Source organism: Bos taurus, chromosome 2 (assembly GCF_002263795.3).
Source record: "Bos taurus isolate L1 Dominette 01449 registration number 42190680 breed Hereford chromosome 2, ARS-UCD2.0, whole genome shotgun sequence".
Taxonomy (NCBI): domain Eukaryota; kingdom Metazoa; phylum Chordata; class Mammalia; order Artiodactyla; family Bovidae; genus Bos; species Bos taurus.
This window is the reverse complement of record NC_037329.1, coordinates 30,357,435-30,380,937: the sequence shown is the minus strand read 5'-3', so window position 1 is coordinate 30,380,937 and position 23,503 is coordinate 30,357,435. Positions and strand designations below refer to the sequence as shown.

Below are 23,503 nucleotides of genomic sequence, written 5' to 3'. Positions count from 1 at the left end.
TTGCTTCCCTTTGAAGAAAACTCCGTCTCAGCCAGTAGCTCTTTTCACCCTTTTAAAGATGACTCCCACTTTACTTCTGGTATCATCTCTATTTCAAACGTCTGTGCTGAATAACTGGATCTTCGTTTGAAAAAAATAACTACAACTTTTTAAATGTCATGGTTGTCTCCTTTTTATTGTGATGACATGATCTTCAACTATTAAGTAAACATTGGTAAAATGAGAGGGGGAACTGGATAAAGGTGATTAAAAGGTACAAGCTTCCAGTTAAAAGTATTACAGATGTAATGTACAACATAATAATTAACAGTGAGGTACATTATATGTACCCGTATATGAAAACTGTGAAAGAGTAGATTTTGACAGGTCTCATCACAGAACAAATATTTTTTTCTATTTTTAAAATTTTGTACCTATATAAGATGATGGATAGTCACTGAACTTACTGTGATGATCACTGCATGATGTATGTAAGTTAAATCACCATGTTGTATCTTAAACTCACAATGCTGCATGTCAATTATATCTCATTAAAAATGGAGGAAAAAAAAACAAATTCCTTTCTGTAGAATGTTATACTAATCACAAAGAAGAATTTTGGGGTTTTTGTTTTTAAATCTAGGTACAGTAGTATCATAAACTTTACCTCCTGAATATTCATGTATGCATCACCAAGGAGAAGAAAAGACCGAGGACTGGGCATCCTTTCAGCCATTTCTCTGGAAATCAGATGAAGTCTACTTAGCATACTGAATACAAATTTCTTCTTCTAAACCAATAAAAGAAAAGCTCACTTATTTCAATAAACTAATAGCCTTTGAGTACTCTTTATATCCCACAGTGTAATACATACTATTAAAACCCTACCAATACTCACAACCAGATTGTTTACTCTAGGGCAACAATTTTTTTCATTAAATTTTCCATTTCCTGAAAAGCAGGTAGAAGTATACTGACAAGACAGTAAATATGTAAGCTCTCATTATCCAGAAATATGTTTTGTTCTCCTTAATTCTAAAATGATGTGGGAATGAAGTTCCAAAATATGACAAATACTTATTGTCATCCTATGTGTTTTGAGCTCTGATATTCATGGTGTAAGTCATATACAGGGATAAAAATACAAAATCTTCTACTTCAGTATTTGCTGCTTCTTTTTATCTACAAAATGTAAACTGCTAAAGGTGAAAATACCAAAGTTGCTCAAGTAATATGGTGCTAAGTCGTTAGTGAACATCTCCTTTAATTGGTCCAGAAACTAATGAGAAAAGAGAACTAAGACTTTACAGATAATGCTAAGAGTTTACTATATAGCTAATGTGTCAGATCTGCTTAAAAAAAATAAAAAACTATGCTTTTAACTACTCTACTATAGTGGATCCAAATACATGTACTCAATTTTAAAACACTGTCATATCATTAGAGATGATAGTGCTGATCTTTTAGAAACATCATAGAAAACATAATTTAGGAAGCTCCCGCCCATTCAACTATACAGGAGGTACTCTTCAGTTTCTTTGCATCACTCAGTAACCACAAAGAATGTGAACAGATTTCTGGGCTTTGATATTTACAAAATATAGATGAATCAACATGACTCAATTCATCAACATTCTTAAGGATAAAAACATTAATTTTCTTTCACATGGATTATGTGCTTGTATATTTATCTTTTTGGGGAGAAGTGTAAGAGCAACCTGTGTGTGCATGTGCACACTCACGTCTGTGTGTTGTGTATCCCACTAAATCCTAAGGGCATCAGCATATGATACTTTAAACCCCTGCCATTTCTGTAATCCATACTTTAGTGCAATGTATACTAAGCCATAATTTTCTTCTGCTATGAGACAGTGCTAAACATGACTATTTAGTCCCTGAATTGTTACATTACATAATGCTTTTAAGCTATTAGAATACATATAATTGTTGTTCTTTTCCTTCCCACCCAGGAAGATTCAAGGTCCAAAAATAATACCTGAGGAGGGAGACTGAGCTGAGAAGCTGGAGGGAGTCACAGGTTGAAATAAATCCTAATTACTATGATTTAGGTTTTAGGGAGAGTGTAACCTGGTTAGAGTGATTGTGGCTGGTCGCAGTAGAAGAAGCAAGAACACATTAAGGAAGGGATCTATTAAAGTATACGAAAAGCAGTTAAAAGGAAGAAAGAAGTTTGGGGATTAATTTTAGGAGATAAATGTGTCAAAATATAATGGGCTGAAAGACCCATTTACCTGTAACAAGTGATATATAACATTTTCTCTTTTCTGTGCTTCAGATATATATCTGCCATTTTTTCCTTGGCCTCTATGAAATATGGCTGCTCGGCTGTAACATTCCGAAGCATGCTTAAAGCCCTCTCCACATCTCCCTGGGCCAGAGCTAGGTCTGCGTTAGCGATAGTGACACGCAACTCTTCAGACGTCCCAGAAAATTCATGGATGGCATCTTGTAAAACTTTGGCTGCCTCGTGCTGTAAGGGTGACATCAAAATAACATTCAAAACTATAACATATCACACTGCAAATGAGGGTCTTCTTTAATACAGAATGAACAATAAGTGCTAGCAGAGTTTTGATATTTGTGATATATTGATCGATTTTTGAAAAGCACAAAAATTTAAAACTCAGAGACCAAATTAAGATGACGTATTTGTTAGCTGAAAAGTGTTCTCATAACTATGACAACAGCAGTTGCTACATAAGAGTTGCTGCTACTATAATTTAATTAACATTTACCTTGCATCCAGCATTGTATTAACCCATTACTTCTTATGACAATCCTCCAAGGTAGTTACTATAATTACCTCCCACCTTGCAATAAGGAAAATAAGACTCAGACAGCTAAGGAGTTAACAAATGGGGAAGCAGCCTGACTCCAAAGCCTAAATTCTTCGTCATGTTCATTACTGCGTCTTCAGTGGGATCCAGTCCACAGTCGCCCTCTGGACCAGATGGTTCTTCACTACACAGCCGGTTATTCCCTACACTAGGACATCATTTTTGTTATATCCCAGGTGAAAATATTTCCTAATTTCCACACCAGTACCTCAATGAACCTAAAATATAATTTAATTCATCTCAACTTAGCTGATTTAAGAAATGTTAAACCAAGAAAAAAAAATTGTGCATTGTAGAATCAATCTATAATGGAATTGGTTCTCCTTATTAAGTGCATTTTATGTTAATTTGTTAGTGAAGTAGAAATTCTTTGAAGTTTGGCAAGTACCTAGACATAGCCTTAATTTCCACTAAAATATGAAATATGAAGTAACTGATTAGCAACCGCTGTAACTTAAAAAACAGATTATAAATGATAAGTTCCTCATTTTCTACAAGATTCTAATTCTTTTCTTAGAATTGCATTCATGTTTGCTTCCATCTGGTGCCAAGTGATGAGAAACATTTTCTAAACTTAACCAATTGCTCAAGGGAATAATTTTTGCATTTTCATTTCCTATGACTATATATACTTGGATAACAAAGTTCAGATCTGAGCAATTGAATTAAGTTTGACCTACCTGTTCTCCATTTAAACGGTGAACCTCTACCAACTCAAGAAAGACTGATAAACGATGGCTTGCATCAACTTCAGTTTTTCTGTATTTTGACTTTGAGGAAGATCCAATTCTCCTCATTCCTGGTAAACTCATTGCCATGTGCAGAGTTTTAATTGCTTCTGCTATTTCTCCCATTTTCTTTTGTGACTGTGCTTTTATCAGATGATATAAAGGATATTCTCTCACCTGAAAAAATAATATTCAGAAATCCTTCCTTGGAGTGCTTACAATATCAACACATAGTTTACAATCCATAAATGTTACGATAATAGGAATGCTGAGGACAGTTCACCCTGTGAATGCATGAGGTCCTTTACCATCCTCTTACTCATGTTCTGATCATTTACTGAAACATCAGAATTCAGGTAACCTGCCACTACCTAGCATTCCCCTGGTGCTGCTACCATGACAGGAGAGAAACTGCACACAGAGTTTAGAAGGCCAGCAAGTATATTCGAAGAAATTATTTTAGTTTTCAGAAAATGAAATTTCTTTATTTGAGACTTCTTGTACTGAAATATAAGTTATCAGATTTCTACAGTTTCTTTTTATTTTCTAATTTAAAGATTAAACATTTCAGGGCATGTTAACCAAACATGGGTTTTTACCCTTTGATACTACTCTGAAATGTGTACTATTGAAGCTTCTGTCTTTAGTTTGGCTACCAAAAGCATATACAGAAAAAATAAGAGAATGACAGACGATGAGGAAGGAGTCAAGAAAAGAAGATGGTACAGAATGAGGTGATGTGGCAGCCATCTAACCTCTAGGATGGCTATAGTCCTCCTAAGGCTGGGTTTGAGCCAGAGCTAGGCATCAAGTTTACCTGTTGTCCTTGTGTAAACAATCACGTTTATGCTCTGATCTCAGAGATCTTGATTTATTGGGTGGGGTGCTGGCACTGGGGTCATGATGTCTCACTAGTCTTAAGAACTACCATCCTAAGAACCATGTGTTACTTTCTGCAAACCTTGCCTGCAACTTGAATTCTCCAGTTAACTAAAGGGTTCTCACATCAAAGAGTCAAAGAACTGCCAGACAAACAGAAAGTCTGAGGAGCTCCTAACGTGACTTCAGGAAGCCCCTGAACCTAGGATTTTACGTAATGCTCAGGGATATGGGATATTTACACTGAACGTCTTGGATAGAAATCTAGCGTGTTTATGTCCTCAAACCACATACCAACTTTCAAAATGACTAGGCATTCTGTGATGATGTATCCAAAGTTATTAAAAATCAAGGTCCAAGAAAGAGACAAACAATAAAAATCCTAAAACATAAAAATATTTGGCACAATGCTCTATGTTAAAAAGCATAGACATCTCTTTGCTGACAAAGGTCCATGTAGTCAAAGCTATGGTTTTTCCAGGAGTTATGTATGGATGTGAGAGTTGGACCATAAAGAAGGCCGTGTGCCAAAGTATTGATGCTTTCAAACTGTGGTGTTGGAGAAGACTCTCAAGAGCCCTTTGGACTGCAAGGAAATCAAACCAGTCAATCCTAAAGGATATCAATCCTGAATATTGGAAGGACTGATGCTGAAGCTCTAAAGTTTGGCCATCTGATAAGAACAACCGACTCATTAGAAAAGACCCTGATGCTGGGAAAGATTGAAGGCAGCAGGAGAAGGGGACGACAGAGGATGAGATGGGTGGATGGCATCATCGACTCAATGGTCATGAGTTTGAGCAAGCTCTGGGAGATGGTGAGGGACAGGGAAGACTGGCGTGCTGCAGTTCATGGGGTTGCAAAGAGTAGGACAGGACTAAATGACTGAACAACAACAATGCTCTATAGTTTACAACTATCTTTATATGTATTCACAGTACATTTAATGTTCATTAAAACTGTAGAGTATTATAAGTTTTATGGAAAAGAAAACTGAGGTTCAGAGAGCAAGAGGTAGGAAGATCAGACGCTAATTCCAGGTCTTTTGTTGCCAAGTCCATATAGTTTTATTAAACTAAACCACAGGTGCCTCCATTTTTTTCTCCTACTGCTAACGAGTTCAAAACATTTTCCACTAAAAAAATGCATTTATTAGCAAAATGTTACAGGCTAAAATACAAAATAGTTGAACATGTAAACATTTGCTAAAGGTTTAAGGACAGCGATATGACTTATCCATTTGAGTCTGGAACACTTACCTTAAAATCATAGCTCAGGCATAGTTCAAGAGACTGAGAACACAATTTGAATTTTTCCTGAGACAAATAAACCTGAGCCATCAGGAGATGGGCATCGGCATAGGAAGGGCTGTGCTCCAGGCAATGCTGCAGGTTATTATAAGCTGCTTCAATATCACCTGGTGAGGAAACAAAGTTAAAAAAAAAAATGATTAGGAGGAAATCTGAGCGAAGAGGGAGAAAGCAGTGTATGCAGTGTATGGACAGTTCCGGTGTTTGACCTGGAGGTCCTCAGCTTAAACTCCCCCTGCACCACCACTACTAAGTCGCTCAGTCGTGTCCGACTCTGCGACCTCGTGGACTGCAGCCCACCAGGCTCCTCTGTCCATGGGACTCTCCAGGCAAGAATACTTGATTGGGTTGCCATGCCCTTCTCCAGAGGATCTTTCCGACCAAGGGATCGAACACCCATCTCTTATGTCTCCTACACTGGCAGGCAGGTTCTTTAACACTAGCGCCACCATCCGCTTCTTTCTAGTTTGCATGAAAGAATATATCCAAAGCCAGGCCATCCCCTTGGTGATAAGGAGCAAATCAGAGTATGTGAAAAAGTCAGAATCCATCACCACTGTTACTGACCGTCCTATAAATGTACTTTTACTTTCCTTGTCTAATGTTTTTAAATTTATAACTTCTTTAAAATATGTAAAACATAGAAATTTAAATAACTAGAATGTTATAGTGCCACAATAACAAGAAAGATTTAGTTGTGCAATCATTCTTGGCCAGAAATTTTACTACTGCACAAAAGACAACACAAAAAAGCATAGGAATATAGTCTAGAAATTTAGAAATGTGAGTTACAGACTTTAAATGCCTTTTAATACTAACTGAAATATTCAAATATTCTGGAAACACATCTATTGTATATCTAGAAGTCTTTTTTTTTTTTTAATTGTAGCTGATTTACAGCTGATTTACTCTGTTAGTTTCAGGTATAAGTAGTGACTCAGTATTTTTGCAGATTATATTCCATTATAGGAGTCTTACATCTGGGAGTCTTAAAACAGAAGGAAATGATCAAAATGAAAGTGATCAAAATATTGGATTCTACCCTGGGCTGACAGCTAAGGGAGGAAGAGGCTCTTCAGAGAAACACCAGCACAGACTCTAGGTGCTAGAAGTTTCGTGACATAACTCACACTGATTCACATTTAGCCATCTCATAAACTGGTCTTAAGCAGGTACAGCTAGACCAGAGCCCTGCGTAACTCTCCTAAATTATTATCTGTTCAATAACTCTCTGTGACCTTACCTGACACCTCAACAAACAAAATAAGGCTTACAGTCAGGCCTTCGGTCCCAAAGGCTCAACCTTCTTATAACAGAATCCATTTAAACAGAAAATATTCTTCTTAACAACAGGGGCTTAATGAAAAAAATTTGGCTGAGTTAGTACAATAACTTATTAAATGAAGCATCAAAATCTGTCAATTAACCATCAAGCATAATAAATATTAGAGTTTTCATTCTGATGCAATCCAACACTCAGAACTCTACAGGCAAAAAAAGAAAGGATTATTTTAATAATAATAATAATAATTATAATAATAAATAATAAAGCATAATAAATTTGCAAGCAAATTACCACCCCCACATTCTTGTAGGAAAGAGAAGAATCATGGAGATAAGCTGAAAAAAAGTGATTATTACTGGGACTTCCCTGGTGATCCAGTGGTTAAGAATCTGTCTTGCAAGGTAGGGGACACAGGTTTGATTCTTGGTCAGGGAACTACGATCCTGCACGACATGGAGCAACTAAGCCCACACGCCACAATGAAAGATTCCGCATGATTCCGTGAAGATCGCGCATACTGCAACCAAGACCTGACGCAGCCAAATAATAAATATATTTCAAAAAATAGAAAGATTATTTCCCAAAAGAAGGGTTTGCAAACAAGAGCCTGAAAAAAAAAATGAGAACTATGTGAATAACTGAGATCTTTTTTGTTTTTTCTAAAGGTAAAGAGAAGGAATATGGCCAGTTAGCTTTAGAAGCCACTAATTACTTAAAAATGGAGAAACAGGTCATTGTTGTTGGGAAAAAAGGCCATACAAACAAATATCACATCAATATCACATTCTTATCTGAGATCAGCTCAAATTCTCTTGAGGAAAAAATGAAAGAAATTTCATTTCTGTCCTGCAGTTCTGCCTTTGTCAGGGTCTTCTGTAATAAAGAATTTGGCTGGCCTTGGTTCCCAGGAGACCATCTCTAAATCTTGGAATATCCAGAGCAATAAGAGTATCTTTGTTATTCATGGTAGGCCCTGATAACTTATGCTAATATGACTAAGGGCTGGCCAGGCCAGAGATCCCAACCATGTGGTTAGAGGGGTAGGGACTCTGAGTCACCCATACCAGCCTGACCTGGGGAAAGGGGAGCTGTCTATGTAATAAAACTCTTGGGTACTGAACCCTGGGTGAGCTTCCCTGCTGCTAATGTTCTAGTTCAGTTCAGTTTAGTTGCTCAGTCATGTCCGACTCTTTGTGACCCCATGGATCGCAGCACGCCAGGCCTCCCTGTCCATCACCAACTCCCGGAGTTCACTCAGACTCACATCCATTGAGTCAGTGATGCCATCCAGCCATCTCATCCTCTGTCGTCACCTTCTCCTCCCGCCCCCAATCCCTCCCAGCATCAGAGTCTTTTCCAATGAGTCAACTCTTCGTGTGAGGTGGCCAAAGTACTGGAGTTTCAGCTTTAGCATCATTCCTTCCAAAGAAATCCCAGGGCTGATCTCCTTCAGAATGGACTGGTTGGATATCCTTGCAGTCCAAGGGATTTTTGTCATGTTGATATGTCAGAAAGTTGATGTGTCCTGACTCCACTAAGAAACGACAATGCAAGCTTCACACGTGGGACCCTCCCAGACCTCAACCTCTGCATCTCTTCCTTTTGCTAGTTCAGATGGATATTTTTTGCTATAAAACTCTAATCCTAGCTATAGTGCTTTCCTGACTTCTGTGAGTCTTTCAAGTAAACTACTGAACCTGATGGGAGTCGTCAGAACCCTTAAATTTGTAGCCAGCAAGTCAGACATGCAAATGGCTCTGAACCCTGAGCCTGTGGCTGCTGTCTACAGCTGGGGCATCTGATGGAGACTGTGCCCTTAACCCGTAAGTCTGCTCCAACTCCAGGTAGTTTGCACCAGAAGTCACTGCAGTTGGCAGCTTAGCAAGATACTACTGTTTAGACATGTGCCAGCACTACTTCACAGTATTTCAGGCTGCTCTTTTTAACAGTGGGGTTAATGTACAAGACTTTCATTCCTAGCAAGAGTTAGTTGCTCAGTCGTATCCGACTCTTTGCCATCCCATTGACTGTCTCCTCTGTCCATGGGATTCTCCAGGCAAGAATACTGGAGTGGGTTGCCATTTCCTATTCCAGGGGATCTTCCTGAAACAGGGATTGAACCTGGGTCTCCTGCATTGCTGACAGATTCTTTACCATCTGAGCCACAAGGGAAACCATTCCTAGTTAAAGTGAAAGTTGCTCAGTCGTATCCCACTTTTTGCAACCCATGGACTGTATAGTCCATGGGATTCTCCAGGCCAGAATACTAGAATAGGTAGCCTTTCCCTTCTCCAGGGGATCTTCCCATCTCAGGGATCAAACCCAGGTCTCCTGCATTGCAGGCAGATTCTTTACCAGCTGAGCCACAAGGGAAGCACTTCATTCCTAGAGACTTTGGCAATGAAATATTACTATTAATATACTGAGACTGATTTATATAAAAATTCAAAATAAATGTGTTTAATAAATTAATAACAGAACTCAAAGTCCCATTTGAATATCTAGTAGGTGACACCCATTCTAACTGAAAATAAAGTAGAAATATCATGTGGCTCAACAGAACTCACTTAGGAGAAGGTATCAGAGACTCACTTCTTACAACTAGAGTATTTTAGAGGTGAAATAAACTCTTCTGATAATTTGGTTCTTTTTTAAAAATAGTTAAAACCAAGACCCAAAAAATTAGTAAAGACAATCTCTTAACTCTTTCTGTTATAATATAGGAAGTAACGTTCATGAGAATGAATACATTTAAGGTGGTTTCTGCCCTACAGGACTTTACAAACTTAATTTACTCTGCATAGCATGTAGCCAGCAAAGATATATATACATACATACATATATATATATATATATATATATGGCCCATGGGATGGTCTACTTACATATATATTGCCAAACATGTGTATGTCCTAAAACACTAAAGTAACAACTGAGGTTATTTTTTTAAAGCTATGAATTACCAATCACAGAAACTAGATAGGAATTAATATATTTCCTAAGTATCTGAAACCTGATAAACATCAGATTTGATTATGCCAATGAATCAATAATGATGGATTATGATCTGTTCAAAGGAGAGATTAAAGACTATAATTTTTTACTGCCTGGCTTTAGTACTATCTAATGGACTTTTTTTTAAAGTGGTAGAACTATATTTTTCCAGAAGTTCATTTGAATCACAGAAGTTTATGGTAATCTTTTTTAAAGAACTAAATAGTTAAGAGTTGTACAATTTTATTCTGTTAAAAGTTAATGAACTGTGCATATATAAAATGTGTATTTTGTGCGACTATTCTTCATATATGAGGAGTGCTTAGTTTGTTAATACTTGTTCTTATCAACATCAGAATATAAAGGTTATTTTAAGCTTTTAATGTACACCTTACCTGACAAATACTTCACTTTTGCTATTAGAAAGACAGCCTGCAGAAGACCAGGAACGGTTCTGACTATAGTCTCCAGGATTGAGGTACAACGTCTGAGAAGTGGAGAAAGAGGCTGCCCAGGACTTGCAGGCTAAACAAAACAAATCAGCAAGTCATTTTTATAAGTTTTTAACAGTATTAGGCTAAAAATAAACACATTATTAATTGTAATGTGAAGAGCAAAACCTACATGCTTTTCTAAAACTTCTCTTATTCTATTTATTGTCCAATATCTCACTATGATTAGATTAATACTAGTTTATTTCCCTGGGATCTATGAACAGACTATATAAATGATGGCTTTTGCTCATCAAAATAATTGTGAAATTACTATACAGCTACTAATTTGATAACATATGAAAGGAGCATTTATGTTCAAAAGCTTTATCAAGGAAACACACCTGTTCAAAGGAATAATGAGAGGCAGAGTTTCTTGCTGGAACTGAGAGTCAAGGGAATGTGAGTTCTAATTCTAAACCTGTCTTGGGATTTTATTCAATTCAATAACCTGCACCACCCTCGAGAATACCGCAAAGTCAGTTTTTAGAGAATTCAGATTTTGTCATCGTAGTAAAAACCCAATGGCAGAACACAGGCATGCACACTACACCGATGTCTCATATCCCCCACTTTTCTGTCTGACGTGTTTAGGCCCTCAATTTCTCTTTTTACTAATAATGAATTTAATAACTAAAGTAGTACTAGACCACTTGTTTATTCTTTTAATGGCTATCTACTCAATCTTTATCCAGCAGTTATCCACTCACAACTTAGAAATGTGATATTAGATTTTAGATATTCCACGTTTACTCTCCTGCTTTACCTTACTAATGCTCCTTCCTTTATCTGAAGGACGATCCTCCCATCCCCGTAACCTTACGCTCCACACTCACAGATTTGTAACTGAAGCACAGCCTCTTACTGACAACTGACCCTACAAGGAGCCACTGTTACTAACAAGAAAAATGTGGTATCTTCAATGTTGAGGCACCAAAAAATCTGTGCTCAAAAGAATTTTCAGAACACAACTATTGGTGCCTAGAATACTTCAACTTCTTGAAATTTCTAAAGCACTTATCTAGGTAATAAATTTTTTTTTAGCATTCTTTGTCTTATTAGTCCTACAGTAGTTTCATATTTAGTTTTGCGTCTTTTATAGGGCTAAGGGTCCTTATGTGTCTTAAAGATGAGACTTTTAAAACTTTACACGGTAATGGATATAGTGTATATTCTTAAAATATATTTACTTTTTCAGTGCAATTGAAAATAATGAAAGCACAGGTAACAGGGTGAGGTTCTGATGTCATCTGCCCCTTGCTAAAAATTACTAATTGAAAACAACCATCATTTTTCCTCTAATTTCAGAACGAATCATAGTAAAAAATCCAGGGCTTATAAAGACAATCTCTAAGATATCTGCTTGATTTTTTTTAAAAAAAAGTATGTACATGTATATGTAAAAGGGCCAAAGTAACAGAAACAGAGCTGGAGAGACAAGTCTGCCTTTCTGATATTTCCCCAGGAAAACAGCATTGTAATGCTAATTAGATTCTATCATGCTGATGAAGGTTACATTATGGAAGAACAGAATGACTGTGCACTCGGAGAAGGCAATGGCACCCTACTCCAGTACTCTTGCCTGGAAAATCCCATGGACAGAGGAGCCTGGTGGGCCCAGTCCATGGGGTCGCTAAGAGTCGGACACGACTGAGCGACTTCCCTTTCACTTTTCACTTTCACGTATTGGAGAAATGGGGTTGCACAGAGTCGGACACGACTGAAGCGACTTAGCAGCAGCAGCAGCAGTGCACTAGGGACCCAACTACAATTTAACAGATTATTTTTTGCTCCTTTTATAGTTTACCCTCAGTCCAGCTGCCAGAAGAAGCCTTTTAAAATGCTGAACTGGATCATGTGGGAAACGCTCTGGTGGCTCCCCACTGTTCTCAGAACTGAAGTCAGAGAAATCACCACCAATTCAGTTTCCTATGCTGAGACCTACGGTGGCCACTCCCTGCCTCCTCGCTCGGTCCCAGCCGCCCTCCTCTCCTTTGTCCCTTTGGGCCACTGCACAATGGCTCCTTTTGCCTGAAACACTCTATACTATATTCCCACGTGACCTTGAAGTTTTTTTCCAAATTTTACCATCATAATGAGGCCTACCTAGACCACCTTATCTAAAATTACTACCCCCTTTCACCCTGTTTTGTTATTTTCTCCTGTAATCTCCTAATATACTGCATAATAGATTGATTGTATTAAGTTTCCTCCTGCTAGTATTCATGTATTAAGAAGGCAAGGAATATTGTTTGCTTTTACACAACTATTTCCCCAACTCTGAACAGTCCACTGGGAACCCAACAAGCATTTGTTGGATGAATTCTAAATACTGCATGGGTACTGAAAAATGCTTTCCAACTCACGAGCAACTGAAAGCAGATCATGACTGGAGAAACTGAGATCAATCCCAAGTGCAATTCCAGAGTGGTTAGTTGAAAAAAATTGGTCATGAAAGTCTGGAAAAGGATATGATGACCAATAAAAGGCAGTATGAGCTCCCTAAGGAAAGGTCATTATTCTCATTTCCTTGTTAACACAGTTACTGAAGCTGTAACTTCAGGGAAAAATCAGGGAGAATACTAAAAACTATGCTTTCAGGAATGAAGTATTTGATAGTGCATGCCATGATATCTCTATGTTGAATTGTGAGTTGAGTATAACAAAGTTAAGTCATCTGCTTATTGCTTGTAATAAAAGAGCGCTAATGGATATATGTCAACTTGGAATGAACTCTGTGGTAATACAAGAGGGTTCCATTCTCAGTTCTACTTGGAGCCACATAGGCAGATGATGTTTGACAACAAGTTCAGTTCAGTTCAGTCTCTCAGTCGTGTCTGACTCCTTGCAATCCCATGAATCGTGGCACGCCAGGCCTCCCTGTCCATCACCAACTCCCGGAGTTCACTCAGACTCACATCCATCGAGTCAGTGATGCCATCCAGCCATCTCATCCTCTGTCGTCCCCTTCTCCTCCTGCCCCCAATCCCTCCCAGCATCAGAGTCTTTTCCAATGAGTCAACTCTTCACATGAGGTGGCCAAAGTACTGGAGTTTCAGCTTTAGCATCATTCCTTCCAAAGAAATCCCAGGGCTGATCTCCTTCAGAATGGACTGGTTGGATCTCCTTGCAGTCCAAGGGACTCTCAAGAGTCTTCTCCAACACCACAGTTCAAAAGCATCAATTCTTTGGCGCTCAGCTTTCTTCACAGTCCAACTCTCACATCCATACATGACCACAGGAAAAACATAGCCTTGACTAGACGGACCTTTGTTGGCAAAGTAATGTCTCTGCTTTTGAATATGCTATCTAGGTTGGTCATAACTTTCCTTCCAAGGAGTAAGCGTCTTTTAATTTCATGGCTGCAGTCACCATCTGCAGTGATTTTGGAGCCCAGAAACATAAAGTCTGACACTGTTTTCACTGTTTCCCCATCTATTTCCCATGACGTGATGGGACCGGATGCCATGATCTTCGTTTTCTGAATGTTGAGCTTTAAGCCAGCTTTTTAACTCTCCTCTTTCACTTTCATCAAGAGGCTCTTTAGTTGCTCTTCACTTTCTGCCATAAGGGTGGTGTCATCTGAATATCTGAGGTTATTGATATTTCTCCTGGAAATCTTGATTCCAGCTTGTGCTTCTTCCAGCCCAGCGTTTCTCATGATGTACTCTGCATAGAAGTTAAATAAGCAGGGTGACAATATACAGCCTTGATGTACTCCTTTTCTTATTTGGAACCAGTCTATTGTTCCATGTCCAGTTCTAACTGTTGTTTCCTGACCTGCATATAGGTTTCTCAAGAGGCAACAAAGATCCATATAAAACAGATGACAGTTAGGACCCCAAAAGATACAATAATCTGAAATTATGGGATAAGTATGAAGAGATAAAATTTCATAGGGACAAATGTAGCAAACTGAAATGGACTGGAATGGGTGAATTTAACTCAGATGACCATTGTATCTACTACTGAGGGCAGGAATCCCTCAGAAGAAATGGAGTAGCCATCATGGTCAACAAGAGAGTCCAAAATACAGAACTTGGATGCAATCTCAAAAACGACAGAATGATCTCTGTTCGTTTCCAAGGCAAACCATTCAATATCACAGTAATCCAAGTCTATGCCCCAACCAGTAACACTGAAGAAGCTGAAGTTGAACGGTTCTATGAAGACCTACAAGACCTTTTAGAACTAACACCCAAAAAAAGATGTCCTTTTCATTATAGGGGACTGGAATGCAAAAGTAGGAAATCAAGAAACACCTGGAGTAACAGGCAAATTTGGCCTTGGAATACGGAATGAAGCAGGGCAAAGACTAATAGAGTTTTGCCAAGAAAATGCACTGGTCATAACAAACACCCTCTTCCAACAACACAAGAGAAGACTCTATACATGGACATGACCAGATGGTCAACACCGAAATCAGATTGATTATATTCTTTGCAGCCAAAGATGGAGAAGCTCTATACAGTCAGCAAAAACAAGACCAGGAGCTGACTGTGGCTCAGACCATGAACTCCTTATTGCCAAATTCAGACTGAAATTGAAGAAAGTAGGGAAAACCACTAGACCATTCAGGTATGACCTAAATCAAATCCCTTATGATTATACAGTGGAAGTGAGAAATACATTTAAGGGCCTAGATCTGATAGAGTGCCTGATGAACTATGGATGGAGGTTCGTGACATTGTACAGGAGACAGGGATCAAGAACATCCCCATGGAAAAGAAATGCAAAAAAAGCAAAATGGCTATCTGGGGAGGCCTTACAAATAGCTGCGAAAAGAAGAGAAGCAAAAAGCTAAGGAAAAAAGGAAAGATATAAACATCTGAATGCAGAGTTCCAAAGAATAGCAAGAAGAGATAAGAAAGCCTACTTCAGCGATCAATGCAAAGAAATAGAGAAAAACAACAGAATGGGAAAGACTAGAGATCTCTTCAAGAAAATCAGAGATACCAAAGGAACATTTCATGCAAAGATGGGCTCGATAAAGGACAGAAATCGTATGGACCTAACAGAAGCAGAAGATATTAAGAAGAGATGGCAAGAATATACAGAAGAACTGTACAAAAAAGATCTTCATGATCCAGATAATCACGATGGTGTGATCACTGACCTAGAGCCAGACATCCTCAATGTGAAGTCAAGTGGGCCTTAGAAAGCATCACTATGAACAAAGCTAGTGGAGGTGATAGAATTCCAGTTAAGCTATTCCAAATCCTGAAAAATGATGCTGTGAAAGTGCTGCACTCAATATGCCAGCAAAGTTGGAAAACTCAGCAGTGGCCACAGGACTGGAAAAGGTCAGTTTTCATTCCAATCCCAAAGAAAGGCAATGACAAAGAATGCTCAAACTACCGCACAATTGCACTCATCTCACACACTAGTAAAGTAATGCTCAAAATTCTCCAAGCCAGGCTTCAGCAATATGTGAACCATGAACTTCCTGATGTTCAAGGTGGTTTTAGAAAAGGCAGAGGAACCAGAGATCAAATGGCCAACATCTGCTGGATCATGGAAAAAGCAAGAGAGTTCCAGAAAAACATCCATTTCTGCTTTATTGACTATGCCAAAGCCTTTGACTGTGTGGATCACAATAAACTATGGAACATTCTGAAAGAGATGGGAATACCAGACCACCTGACCTGCCTCTTGAGAAATTTGTATGCAGGTCAGGAAGCAACAGTTAGAACTGGACATGGAACAACAGACTGGTTCCAAAAAGAAAAAGGAGTACCTCAAGGCTGTATATTGTCACCCTGTTTATTTAACTTATATGCAGAGTACATCATGAGAAACGCTGGACTGGAAGAAACACTAGCTGGAATCAAGATTGCCGGGAGAAATATCAATAACCTCAGATATGCATATGACACCACCCTTATGGCAGAAAGTGAAGAGGAACTAAAAAGCCTCTTTATGAAAGTGAAAGTGGAGAGTGAAAAAGTTGACTTAAAGCTCAACATTCAGAAAACGAAGATCATGGCATCCAGTCCCATCACGTCATGGGAAATAGATGGGGAAACAGTGGAAACAGTGTCAGACTTTATTTTTTGGGGCTCCAAAATCACTGCAGATGGTGACTGCAGCCATGAAATTAAAAGATGATTACTCCTTGGAAGGAAAGTTATGACCAACCTAGATAGCATATTCAAAAGCAGAGACATTACTTTGCCAACAAAGGTCCGTCTAGTCAAGGCTATGTTTTTCCTGTGGTCATGTATGGATGTGAGAGTTGGACTGTGAAGAAGGCTGAGCGCCGAAGAATTGATGCTTTTGAACTGTGGTGTTGGAGAAGACTCTTGGGAGTCCCTTGGACTGCAAGGAGATCCAACCAGTCCATTCTGAAGGAGATCAGCCCTGGGATTTCTTTGGAAGGAATGATGCTAAAGCTGAAACTCCAGTACTTTGGCCACCTCATGTGAAGAGTTGACTCATTGGAAAAGACTCTGATGCTGGGAGGGATTGGGGGCAGGAGGAGAAGGGGACGACAGAGGATGAGATGGCTGGATGGCATCACTGACTCAATGGATGTGAGTCTGAGTGAACTCCGGGAGTTGGTATTGGACAGGGAGGCCTGGCGTGCTGCGATTCATGGGGTCGCAAAGAGTCGTACACAACTGAGTGACTGATCTGATCTGACACTTATGTCCAAAGTTACAGTGATTAACAGGTCTAAGGACTCTGGTTAACTGTTAAATCTACAGGGGTCGATAATGTAATGTGATTCACAAAAAAGAAACTGATGGATATCCAGAATTAGGAAGCAAAGAATCTGATCTAAATTTTTCAGGCCAAATCCATATTTGGAACAGTGAGCTTAATCAGGCACTGATAAAATGAAGAATATCCTCAGGCTCACAACCAGGGATCTCAAACTATGTCATAAAAAAAGAAATGGTTGGAAACCTGGAATTGTTCAAAACAGGAAAATTAATTTCCAACATCTGCAGGTCTGTTCTATGAATGAGGAATACACTAAGTAACTGGACTTGCTCCATGTCACTGCAGAGAACAAAAGGAGGACCAGTAAATAGCTGAGTTTTTTTAACACAAAGCAAAATCTGACTTAACACAGGAAATACAGTCTAATAATCATAGTTACAAATAAGAACTTTATCTTTGAGTGAATCCAAAGATGGGATGGACACTTAATGAGGATATTATGGAGTAGAATAAGGTGGGTGCCTAAATTAAATGACTTTTAATAGTTTAAATTCAAGATTTTAAGATTTTATGAATTACAAATGAACATTTGTAAACCAAAACATTAGTTGATAGTTATTATTACTGTAAATATTTTCATTAAAAACTATTTCAACTAATATAGATAGAAATACTTTCATTTTATAGTCTAATCTGTAGAACATAATTAGTACCTTTTATAAAACATCATGTAAATGCATCTTTGAAAATAAGTCCCAGAAATACACACCTGCATTGGACAGAAATTCAGATATTCTGTAATAATTTCTAGCAAGAAATCAGGATTTAACTTCTCAAAATACTGTATGCCAAGAGGTAAGTCCTCCAACTGTGAAAAATGAGTGTCCAGGACATCATTTAACAAATTAATAACCTCTTCTTGTCGTTTATTTTTCCTCATAGCGAGAACTGCATGTAAATAGGTTAATTCCTGGAAAATAAGTAGTTTTCATAAATTACTCCATACAGTTATAAAGCCATTTATTTCTACTTAGATTTCAAATGTATACAAAGAGATATTTATAGGCATTATTTGTTCAAACTTAAATATTAGTTTACTTGGATTTTTAACATCATGTGGAAAATTAATAAATGTAACTACATATTAAAATTAGTACATTACTCCTCTAATCCCATTGTTAAATTTTTAAACATTTAAAATTTCATATTTTATAAGTAGTTACAATCTTCCCTGATAAAATAAAATACTATACCGCCGATTTTCCAAAAGACTGCTGAACTTCACTAAGGAATTCTAGATGCTGATCTGCATCCTGTAGTTGCCCTTCTATTAATTGACACTGGATAAATCCTAAAAAGGAAACAGACGAAAATGGGAAAAATCCACATCATTTCAGGCAAGTACATCTCAAGTTAACACAAACGATATTAAACAAGGTTTTTTTTTTTTTCGGCCATAATACAAAGTTTTAGATTAAAAAAAGAAAAAGAGTAAAAGGAAATGGGTAGCTTTGTACCCACATAAAATCAGTTACTAAGGAATTCTTAATTTATGGGAATTATCTCATAAAAATCTATTACCTGCAGATAGTTTCTAAGAAACAAAAATTCTATTTTTAATGGTACATGATTTTTTTCTGCTGTAGATAGTAGAGAACTGTTTAATTTTAGAAAACTACAAGATATGTCTTTTCTTCTTTAAAGGCAGGTGTTAAAACCAATCGTTGTTTGCCTCTGTATGAGGAACGCTCATAGATGCAGCTGCCATACCAACGAGAGCAGGGACACTGGTCTCGTCTAGTGTCATGGCGGTCTTGTACCACTTCAAGGCCTCTTTCACTTTCCCGTGTAAAATCATTTGGTATCCAAGCTCTGTAGCAAATTCTGACAGCTGAGGATTTAAATTAAAAGCTCTTTCTAGTAATGTTTGGGTTTTCTGAAGAATGAGTTGACTACGTCCACACTAAAAAGAAAAAAAAATTAAGTTAAACTAAAACAAGTCTACGAAGATGGAAGAATTTGTTTTTTCTAAATGTACATATGAATAATTTGCATTTCACAGATGAAAAATATAGGGAAAAAATTAGAAGAATAATAAATCTACTGTATTTACTATCTAGATAGTGCATCAACAGTTTATATCCTATCAGAACTTAAACATCCTAATGAGTAGTGCTTTTAAAAAACAGCTCTCTTGAAAAATGTATTACTTCTATGCTACTCCACAAGCATATTTTTTATAACTCGCTTTTTAAACTGTCTCATGACTGTCTTATAATTAGAGAAGAAAATCATTATTTAAGGTTTTATATATATTTACATATGTGTGTGTGTAGATATAGCATAATATAGAGAGATGTATACATTTTATTGAACTTTTATTGCATTGAAAACTAGGATAAGAATCTGATTTACCCCTAAAGACAAGTGTGCCACTAGTGAGAACCACGCCTTATAATCTTCTTGAAAAAACGCCTTCAAAAATATTTCAGGAAATGGCAATGTTGTCAGAATAAAGTATATACTTTTTGAACATCATTACTTTGAAGAGTTGTTACTTACTAAATTGTTTGATTTGCTGTAAACTAGTAACAATTATATGTCTGCAGTAGGTAAATAAAAAAATGTTAATACTCCCCACTAACTCAAATTTCTGTAATGGGGAGCAGTTCCCCTAAATTTCACATGATCTGACAACCTTTGTTTTTAATTAAGAGAATTCAGTTTATTCATGTCATTTAACAATAATAAACTTAATTATTTTCTTTCAACTTTATTTTAATAATTATTTTACTCAGTCTGCCCTTTTCCTTATTTTTTTCTAGCATAGTTTCAATCCTCTCGTTTCTTGTATTGGTTTTAAGATTCTGCTATATTTATCTATTCCATTTCCAATTACCTCTTTATGGGTGTTTGTCATAAAAATAATTTCTTTACTATTACAAAAAGTAAGACAGAAACCATTTCCTCAACCCTAATATTCCATTACTTATTTTAAAATATTTAAAAAACAGTTTTAAAAACATAAAGGAAAGAACAACCTTAGTCATAAATCCTATGCTCTGGTTAAAATAAATCACTTTCCATTTCCTTCGTCTGGAAGGCACTTCCCTATTCTTAAAGGATTCACAAGTGCCACTTCCTCCATGAACCCTCCATGATGGCCTTTTATAGCTGGAAACTGTATCTCCTCTGAACTACCTCCCTTAAGAATGTATCACATATTCATAGGCACATCTATGAATTTTCAAGTATTTTCACTCTAGGCCATATGCTTTTTGGTGCTTCAACATTTGTGACTAATTTTATATTGCCAGCTACGAATAACAGAGCTTTGCTGTACTCTTACAGTTCTGCTGAAGGCTATTGTGATCGTATAAAAAAGTTGAGCATTCTGTGGTTCCACGGCATCCAACGCATTTCCTAAGTTTTCCAGCTGGGTGGCAGCCTAAAACAAAAGTATTCAGTATAATTTTAAAATACATTAAGAATAAAAATAGCATAATACATGACATGTACATTAGTAAATCAGTATTTATATGTTAAAAAAATCTTTGCTTTTATCAATTCCCCTTCTTCCAATGAAATCATATGGTACAAAAAGGTAAAGGATCCTTCCATAAAAAGTGCAATGATTATAAGTAAAAATTGCATTATAAAATGTGCTTCTTTAATAGTTGTTACTGAATAGAAACCTTTGGGTGATATCCAAATATTCAAAGACACCTATAATATCCAGTTAACTATACGTGCCAAGCTCCCTCTCCAATAATTTATGACACATATGAGATATGAATGATAACTTATTTACAAACATTAATATTATATGAGGTCAGTCCTTGGATTACCTACATAGCCTGGATTATATTTAAAATATTTTTGAGACCAAAAAAATCAGATTATTGAAAAATAATTTCAATGCCTGGAAAATTTACTCCAGATATGCTCCTACTAAGATTCTTCTAGTATTTACTGAAGTACTTACTAAGTACTATCACATTAACCCATTTAACCCTAGGTAAGAGTCTAAATCTATTATCTGTTATAATATTATTGATTTCAGAGTGGATTTTGGCATCCCATAAACCAAAATATATAGTCAATGTGTTCATTACCAGAGAAACGTGTGCCTTATAAGGTTCAATGGGATTTCATCCTAACCCATTTAACTTACGCAAACTCAATAAAATTGTAAAAGTACTATGAATTATATTTTGTATGTTCTCTTCTATAACCAGTACCACTTGTTACATTAATCATATATCATATGACACATGATTTTTACATAAAAACAGCATCTGCTGTAATTAATAATTTTTAAAGCTTTCAAGGGTAATTTTAACTATATGATACTTTTGCTTTACTAGGTGATTTAAGATACCCACCTTTGTTAAGGTATATTTCTAGGACTCAACTAAAAATTGCCATGATATACACTCTAAAAGCACTTCAAGGCTCTTTAGTATGTGCATGTGTGTGTAACTAAACATATATTTAATACAGGAAAGTTATATAGTACAATACAACTTACCTTCTCTATATCCCCCTCCCTACACAAATAGTAAAGGGCCAGCATTCTCAGTGCTTCCAAATTCTGATTATCTTGCAGCATCAACCTGCAAAAAAAATTTCAGTTAATGTTGAAATAAATTATGTATTATTATTTGACAACTTGCAAGGTTGGTTTGCTGGTCTGATTACTCCACGGTTTAAGTAAGTAATTTTCATTAGCAAAATGACATCTCCTTTATAAAAATTATCAATCTCATTATTTAAAACCAAAAGAATCTCTGGATCTTTATCTTAATGTGTTTATGAAAGCAAAATGGTTGTCTGAAGAGGCCTTATAAATAGCTGAGGAAAGAAAAGTAAAAGGCAAAAGAGAAAAAGGAAAGATATACCCATTTGAATGCAGAGTTCCAAAGAATAGCAAGGAGAGATAAGAAATAAGTGAACAATGCAAAGAAATAGAGGATAACAATAGAATGGGAAAGACTAGAGACCTCGTCAAGAAAATTAGAGATACCAAAGGAACATTTCATGCAAAGATGGGCACAATAAAGGACAGAAACAGTATGGACCTAACAGAAGCAAAAGATATTAGAAGAGGTGGCAAGAATACACAGTAGAGCTATGCAAAAAAACATCTTAATGACACAGATAACCACAATGGTGTGATCACTCACCTAGAGCCAGACATCTTGGAGTGTGAAGTCAAGTGGGCCTTAGGAAGCATTGCTATGAACAAAGCTAGTGGAGGTAATGGAATTCCAGACGAGCTATTTCAAATCCTAAAAAATTATGCTGTGAAAGTGCTGTACTCAACATGCCAGCAAATCTGGAAAACTCAGCAGTGCCCACAGCACTGGAAAAGGTCACTCCAATCCAATTCCAAGTTTTCATTCCAGTCCCAAAGAAGGGCAATGCCAAAGAATGTCCAAACTACCACACAATTTCACATGCTAGCAAGGTAATGCTCAAAATTATACAAGCTAGGCTTCAACAATATGTGAACCAAGAACTTCCAGATTTTCAAGCTGGATTTAGAAAAGGCAGAGGTACCAGAGATCAAATTGCTAACATCCGTTGGATCATAGAAAAAGCAAGAGAATTCCAAAAGAACATCTACTTCTGCTTCACTGACTATGCTAAAGCCTTTAACTGTGTAGATCACAACAAACTGTGGAAAACTCTTCAAATAGATGGGAATACCAGATCACCTTACATGCTCCTGAGAATCCTGTATGCAGGTCAAGAAGCAACAGTTAGAACCAGACATGGAACAACAAACTGGTTCTAAATTAGGAAAGGAATATGTCAAGGCTGTATATTGTCACCCTGCTTATTTAACTTATATGCAGAGTACATCATGCAAAATGCCAGACTGGATGAAGCACAAGCTGGAATCAATATTGCCAGGAGAAATATCAATAACCTCAGATATGCAGATGATACCACCCTTACAGCAGAAAGCAAAGAACTCAAGAGCTCTTGATGAAGGTGAAAGAGAAGAGTGAAAAGCTGGCTTAAAACTCAACATTCACATAACTAAGATCATGGCATCTCGTCCCATCACTTCATGGCAAAGAGATGGGGAAACAATGGAAACAGTGAGACTTTCTTTTCTTGGGCTCCAAAATCACTGCAGATGGTGACTGCAGCCATGAAATTAAAAGACGCTTACTCCTTGGAAGAAAAGCTATGACAAACCTAGATAACATATTAAAAAGGAGAGACATTACTTTGCTGACAAAAGTCCATATAGTCAAAGCTATGGTTTTTCCAGTAGTCATATATGAATGTGAGAGTTGGA

At 37.1% G+C, this 23,503-nt stretch overlaps 1 protein-coding gene across 1 annotated transcript in view; it reads right to left on the bottom strand.

Annotated features, from left to right (window-relative positions):
- The window catches only part of TTC21B (tetratricopeptide repeat domain 21B), a 98,073-nt gene that overhangs the window by 53,791 nt on the left and 20,779 nt on the right, over positions 1-23,503 (bottom strand). Inside the window, 10 exon segments of the mRNA NM_001102108.1 lie at positions 647-719; positions 2,232-2,470; positions 3,518-3,742; positions 5,704-5,861; positions 10,429-10,558; positions 17,960-18,160; positions 18,444-18,541; positions 18,961-19,153; positions 20,540-20,638; positions 21,722-21,806. Coding sequence (NP_001095578.1) covers positions 647-719; positions 2,232-2,470; positions 3,518-3,742; positions 5,704-5,861; positions 10,429-10,558; positions 17,960-18,160; positions 18,444-18,541; positions 18,961-19,153; positions 20,540-20,638; positions 21,722-21,806 — 1,501 coding nt within the window.